Source organism: Garra rufa, chromosome 17 (assembly GCF_049309525.1).
Source record: "Garra rufa chromosome 17, GarRuf1.0, whole genome shotgun sequence".
NCBI lineage: Eukaryota > Metazoa > Chordata > Actinopteri > Cypriniformes > Cyprinidae > Garra > Garra rufa.
In genome coordinates, this window is record NC_133377.1 from 11,745,517 (window position 1) to 11,752,557 (window position 7,041).

The 7,041-nt window shown below is 33.2% G+C and overlaps 1 protein-coding gene across 2 annotated transcripts; it reads right to left on the reverse strand.

The window, feature by feature from the left end:
* Positions 1-364: 364 nt before the first annotated feature.
* Positions 365-5,309, reverse strand: polr3gla (RNA polymerase III subunit GL a). Of its 2 annotated transcripts, none has more exons than XM_073822322.1 (8): positions 5,175-5,309; positions 3,744-3,870; positions 3,509-3,638; positions 3,211-3,279; positions 1,967-2,023; positions 1,764-1,840; positions 1,409-1,534; positions 365-1,183 (listed from the first exon to the last, which is right to left on the reverse strand). In XM_073822322.1, exons 2-8 carry the CDS (start codon positions 3,861-3,863, stop codon positions 1,097-1,099), a joined length of 666 nt encoding a protein of 221 aa, XP_073678423.1. In that variant the 5' UTR covers positions 3,864-3,870; positions 5,175-5,309; the 3' UTR covers positions 365-1,096. The 2 variants fall into 2 exon arrangements, with proteins under 2 accessions (XP_073678423.1, XP_073678424.1); XM_073822323.1 differs by having other exon boundaries at positions 3,744-3,865; positions 5,175-5,296.
* Between the last annotated feature and the right edge of the window lie 1,732 nt (positions 5,310-7,041).

Sequence of the window (7,041 nt, forward strand, 5' to 3'; positions counted from 1 at the left end):
AAGATGAATATCTAGAGACTCATTGCACTTAACACACCCTATAACATGCATTTTAACTGGATAATAAATGAAACAAATATTTGATAAAATAAAACAGATGTAAGACGTATATAATGTAATAAAGACATAATAAGCTGGTGTTGTAAAAATCTTGTAAAATAAAAAGCACTTAAGCTTATGTTATTTTGATATTGATATATTTGTAAAATCTTGCCTGCACTGTAAAACACTGGTTTGTTAAAGCTATTTAATCAGGTGACTTATTGTAAAAGCTCATGATAGTAAGTTCATTCACTGAAGACAAATATCGCCACCTGCTGGCTGCCTGATAAAACATTTGAAAAAAATCTCCACTAGTAAAGAAAAAGCTCACATGAAAATGTCATTTACTCACATTCACTACAAACCCATGACTTTCATACTTCTGTGGAACACAATAGACGAATTGTAATAATGTCCACTCTAAACCATTATTTTCCATATAATGGAAGTGAATAAAAACTGAGTCGTCGAACTCCAGAATAAAATGCATCAGATGACTTCACATGCTGCCTAAAAATCTAATTTTTAGAACCATTAATTCAGTTTTTCCCTAATATTTATTATTCATTCGCACACAAAAAGCGTAAAAGAGATGAAGTCACACTTATACGGGTGTAATTCACAATTCAAGGCATTATCAGGTGTAAACATGAGATGCTTTAGTTTAAATAAATGCAGGTTAACAGTCTGTAGTGTCCTCTCCTGTCCCACAAAAAGGAATGATGGCTTCTGTGTGCTGCCTTTTACAGAATAATAAAACTGAAGTTAAAAGCAGACTATCTTTTATAAACTTTCCAGCACTGTTGGAATAGCAGCAGTATCTGTAGCGATCACAATCTGTTTATGTGGCGCAGCTTAGAAATCCCAGAACAGCATTTTTAGTAGCAGCACTGACTCTCTGGATCTTCATAATATTAATCAGTCTCAAACTGATTCAGTATGTCATGAACTAAGACACTTCTTCTTGAAATACATACATTCAGTCAGTCTCACTCATAGAAATATTCATCTCCCAGTGAGAAGAGCTATTAAATAAAATGCCTCTTAGAATACATTAATAGACAGCTTCGTCCATATTGTCATCGCTATCTGCTCCGAAATCCTCTCCGTTGTCAAAGTAGGACATGATGTAGTCTGTCTCCTGAAACACAGTACACATATTCTGTTAAACATGTTTTTGCTCTGTTGAACACATACGAAGATGTTCTGCAATATGGCTATGCCACTTTTTCCATGCAGCGAAAAGTAACAGTGATTTATACTGAGCACCATACATCAAATATCGCCTTTTTCTCCTAAAATATATACACAATAACACCACAAAGATTCTAAGATGTTTTCTGTTAAATGATGATGGTATTCTTACATCTTCAAGCTCCTCTTCGTCATAGTCTTCATCCAAATCAGGCTCCTCTTCCTCATCTTTCTGTTTCTTCTTCTCTTCATCCCCCTCTTCCTCAGAATGCTGCTCTTGTTCTCTTTTCTCAAGTGTCTAAAGGTCATTGCACAAATTAACTTTGCATACATGGATTGAACATCAGCATTGAAAACACAAAATAAGGAGAAGGCGGAAAACTGATTGTTTTAGTCTGTTCATTTAGGTTCAATTATAAATAATGATTCTTTCAGTTAGCTCATCCTTAATCCAATTTATTACCTTTTTCCAATTTATTTGAATGTCAAATCACGGTTACAATATTATGTTTTCTGTGAACTTATACCTCTAGTTTTTGGAGAACCTCTTCTTTGCCAGCAGTTACTTTTGGTTTTCGCGTGAGTTGTGGCTTGGCACCTATGACTTAAAATGGAGAAGAAGTATTGAAAAACAAGGTTTACACTTATTACAACATGTATTAGCATTAGTATCAAAACACACGTTAGCAATAATCATAATGATAATACATATACATAGAGCTTCTCTCACCTGTTTTCCTTGGTTTCCGTACTTTAATGCAAAGCTCTTTTGGCATTCGGCTCCAGTCTGCAATGAATTCGAATATTTTTTAGAGAGAACTGACTTTTAAATACATTTTACTATAAAACAAGTCAGCTGTCGCACAATAACTAAAGAACGGTACTGATTAAAATCCTCTTTTCAAATTTTTATTAAAAATGAAAAGGACCCTCGCCAGCAGTAAATCAGATCAGAAGTATTATTTTGAATTTTTAGTAGAAACTGCATTTAATAAAAAAATTCCCAATGTACACCACATGTTCAAGAGTTTGGGGTTAATTAGATTTTTAATATTTTTGTAAGAACTCTCTTATGCTTATTTAATTTTTTAAATTGTATTGTAAAACATTAATACTGTGAAATCTTAATACACTTTACAACATGTGTTTTCTGTTTTAATATTTTCTTTTGACTGAATTATTTTCAAATGCAATTTATGTACATTTATAATGTAATATAATAGTGTATTTTCAGCAGCCATCACTCTAGTTTGAAAGAACAGCATTTATTTGAAATAGAAATATTATAAATGTCCTTCAGAAATCATTCTAATATTCTGATTATTATGCTGAAAACAGCTGAGAAGATTTTTTACAAGTTTCTTTGATAAATACAAAGTAATTAAAAGAACTATAAAGAAAGAGGCATTTAAGAAGCATATATCTGAAATAGAAATGTTTGTAACTTTTGTAACATTATAAATGTTTTAATAACATACACCAAGCATTTGAATGGTTTGGTGTATAATATTACAAAAGTTTAAAAAATCCTGAAAAAACAGTTTTTAATTTTGAAAAAAAAAAAAAAAATAATAATAATAATAAAAATGTTTCATGAACAGCAAATCAGCATATTAAAATGATGTCTGAAGGGTCATGAGACACTGAATCCTGGAGTAATGATGCTGAAGATCTAGTTTTGATCACAGAAATAAATTACATTTTAAAATCTATTCAAACAGAAAGCAGTTATTTTAAATAGTCAAAATATTTCACAATATTACTACTTTTGCAGTATTTTGGATCAAATAAATGCAGGCTTGGTGAGCAGCTTTTAAAAAAACATAAAAAAAATCTTAGTCTAAAATCTTTTGACTGGTCGCGTACCAATCATTGATTTCAAACCAATTTTAGCACACAAACAGCATTGTTTTCAGCATGTTTGATTTCAGATTTAAGATATCCACTGCTTTATTATCAGCTGTAGTGTCTCACCTGGACTCCATTCAATGCAGTTGTTCTTCGGCTCTCCGTTTTGATATTTATCAGAGTACCGTGCCACATCTACAAAAAGAAAAAAAAGGAGAGCCGTTCAAACCTGATCTTCAACCATTCATTCACTGATAGGTCGTTGTCTTCGAATATTTCAGTGACTGCCCACTGTTCAAATGCAAATCCAGAAACTGCAGGATCTCATTCTCTAAATCATGCTGGATCTGAATCCTTTGTGCTCAGAATTGGCCACTCTTTAAACACCAATGTATCGCCCACACCTTGTTTCGACCCGTTTTACCTGACTTTGTTCTGGCTGCTTTAATGTGGAACGGCAGGTTCTTGCTGGAAGCTCTCAGCTCCTGTTTAAGAGCGAGCATATATTCCACCTCTTCACCCGCATACAGAGGAACTGGCCTAAACTGCATAGGCTGAATGAAAAAAATACATTTTAAACATTAAAAAGACATTAATAGCACAATGCATGTGTAATAACAATCATTAATGGTATATTGCCATGTAAATACAACACTTACAGGAAAAAGAGGAGAAGGTGTATGTGCAGATGTGGGTAAGGAATCCCCCCTCCCAAATCCCAGTGCGTCCACATTGAAGGTAAACTGGCTTCTTCCACGTCCTCTGTTGCTACCTGCCATGACTTTACTTGTACAATCAAATAAAACACATGTCAGTCAGTATATACAGTGCCTTGCAAAAGTATTCATACCCCTTCATTTTTTTCACATTTTGTTTTGTTGCAGCATTATGTTAAACTGCTTTAAATTAGTTTTTCCCCACATCAATGTACACTCCATACACCATAATAATGACTATGCAAAAACCAGATTTGCAAATTTTACAAATTTATTACAAATAAAACACTGAAATAAGTACATGAATCCAAAAGTATGCAAGATGCTGCTGGGGTGTGAAGTCTTTGAATCGGTGCTCTTTGGTCACGGGAATCTTTACATATCTTCAAAAAAACTCATCAAACCAAGGCTTCTTAGTAAGAATAAAAAGCCTTTATTCACATGGCTTTACAATTAAAAACATCTAACATGCACCGACGCGCTGCGGCTAACTTGCCTTCATCAGGGTGTCAGTTTGCAAACTTTACTGAAATAAGTACATTGCATAAGTATTCATACCCTTAACTCAGTACATAGTTGAAGCACCTTTACAGCCTCAAGTCTTTTTGGGTATGATGTGACAAGCTTTGCACATCTGCATTTGGCAATTATCTGCCATTCTTTGCCTCACCTTTTCACCTCTCAAGCTCTGTCAGCTTGGATGGGGGCTGGCAGACATTTTCTAGAGTCCCAGTTGTTCCAATCGTCTTCCATTATGGATAATGCTTCTGTGAACCTTCAATGCAGCAGATTTTTTTCTGAACTCTTTCCTAGATCATTGCCTTAACGCAAGTCTGTCACTGAGCTCTACAGGCAGTTATCTTGACCTCAGGACTTGGTTTTTGCTCTGATATGCATTTTCAGCTGATAGACCTTTTCTGAGAGGTGTGTGCCTTTCTAAATCATACTCAATCAAATGAATTTGCCACAGTTTAACTCCACTCGAAGTGTAGTAACATCTAGAAGCAATATGAATGCTCCTGAGCTAAATTTCGAGTGTCCCAGAAAAGGGTATGAATACTTATGCAACGGGATCTTTTCAGTTTTTTATTTTTAATAAATTTGCACAAATGTTAAAAACCTATTTTTTGCTTTTCCATTATGGAGTAGGGAGTGTAGATTGATGTGGGATAAAATATTTTAAAGTAGTTTAACATAAGGCAGCAACATAACAAAATGTGAAAAAATGAATGGGTTATGAATAATTTCGCAAGGCACTGTAACTAGCCATTAGCAATAAAAAAAACTTTAACAGCCACGATTAAAACGGCAAGATTTAATAAGGTTGACTTTATTTTAAACACCAATTTTTCGACTAGTAACTAAACAGCTTACCTTAAATGTGTTTCCGTTTCAGTAGATCAAATTCATGGAGTTGTCTTTCCAAAACAGCCTCTTGTGGCCCCAATATCCGCACAGATCACCAGCTGCCTGCTGAATGTAAGGCCATGTGTAAGGCACAGTCACTAGTACTTAAACACGTGGTAGTTGTGTTTACATCCGGCACATGTACAAGTGTGGTCCGTCTCAGCTTACAGTCGTAGCCAGAAAGACTCCTCGCTAGGAAGTTCCTAGCATTACAATTGATTACATTGCTATTACAACTGTTATTAAGACGATATTATAATATAATTATTAACGCTGTCAACTTTTTTTTTGAATGCCACATATAAAATACCCTTACCTGAGAGATATCACTGAAAATTCGTGGGAAATCACCAAGTTCTGTATCTGTTACAGTACGACTTCGGCTTTTTGCTGCGTTCAGGTTGCGCATCATTGGAAGGCGGGGTTTGTACAGGGGGCGTGGTCTAATCCAGTAGTCGAATATTAGAAAATGGTAGGATAAATATTTATTATAACAAGATATCTGACCCTGGACCACAATATCAGTCATAAGGGCTTTTTTTTTTTTTTAAATTGAGATGTATACATGCTGAATAAATAAGCTTTTCATTGATGAATGGTTTGTTATAGGACAATATTTGGCCGAAATATAAAATCGCCTTTAAAGTTGTCCAAATGAAGTTCTTAGCAATGCTAAATTAAGTTTTGATATATTTACGGTAGGAAATTTGCAAAATTGAGATTACAAGATAATATTTCTGAGTATTTAATTTAGATAGCAGTGGTCTTTTCTTTTCTTTTCTTTTCTTTTCTTTTCTTTTCTTTTCTTTTCTTTTCTTTTGTTACTTTGGTTAACTATTCTGGAATCTGAGGGTGCAACAAAAATCTAAATACTGAGAAAATCACCTTTAAAGTTGTCCAAATAAAGTTCTTAGCAATGCATACTAATCAAAAATCAAGTTTTGATATATTTACGGTAGGGAATTTATAAAATTCAGACGTTGTTTGAGTTTACAAGATAATATTTATATTTAGAGTATCAAGCGCCACCTGGAGGACAAGAACTATGTGTCAAATTGGTAATTTATTTATAATTTAGATACTAGTGGTCTTTTCTTTTCTTCTCTTTTCTTTTCTTTTTTTTTTTTTGTTACTTTGGTTAACTGTTCTGGAATCTGAGGGTGCAACAAAAATCTAAATATTAAGAAAATCACCTTTAAAGTTGTCCAAATTAAGTTCTTAGCAATGCATATACTAATCAAAAATTAAGTTTTGATATATTTATTTACGGTAGGAAATTTGCAAAATTGAGATGACAAGATAATATTTCTGAGTATGTAATTTAGATACCATGGTCTTTTCTTTTCTTTTCTTTTCTTTTCTTTTCTTTGCTTTTCTTTTCTTTTTTCTTTTCTTTGTTACTTTGGTTAACTATTCTGGAATCTGAGGGTGCAACAAAAATCTAAATATTAAGAAAATCACATTTAAAGTTGTCCAAATGAAGTTCTTAGCCATGCATATTACTAATCAAAAATTAAGTTTTAATATATTTAAGGTAGGAAATTTACAAAATTCAGACGTCGTTTGAGATTACAAAATAATATTTCTGAGTATCGAGGACAAGAACCATATGTGTCATATTGGTAATGTATTTATTTGTAATTTAAATACCAGTGGTCTTTTCTTTTCTTTTCTTTTTTCTTGGTTGTTTGGTTAATTTTAAGGTCAAGCTGTAATATTATAATTTATAATTCAGTTATACATTATGTTATTTGCAAGCAATATGCATTTAGTGATCATGCATTCCAGACAAATATATCTTCAGACAACGTGAGCCATCCCTGATTTGTCAAAA

Excerpts from the sequence above, each read along its gene's own strand:
- polr3gla (XM_073822322.1), bottom strand. The coding sequence starts at position 3,863 with ATGGCAGGTAGCAACAGAGGACGTGGAAGAAGCCAGTTTACCTTCAAT. Across the intron at positions 3,280-3,508 it reads AGCAGCCAGAACAAAGTCAG|ATGTGGCACGGTACTCTGAT; the intron begins GTAAAACGGGTC and ends TTCTTTTTGTAG. Across the intron at positions 1,535-1,763 it reads AGGTTCTCCAAAAACTAGAG|ACACTTGAGAAAAGAGAACA; the intron begins GTATAAGTTCAC and ends AATGACCTTTAG.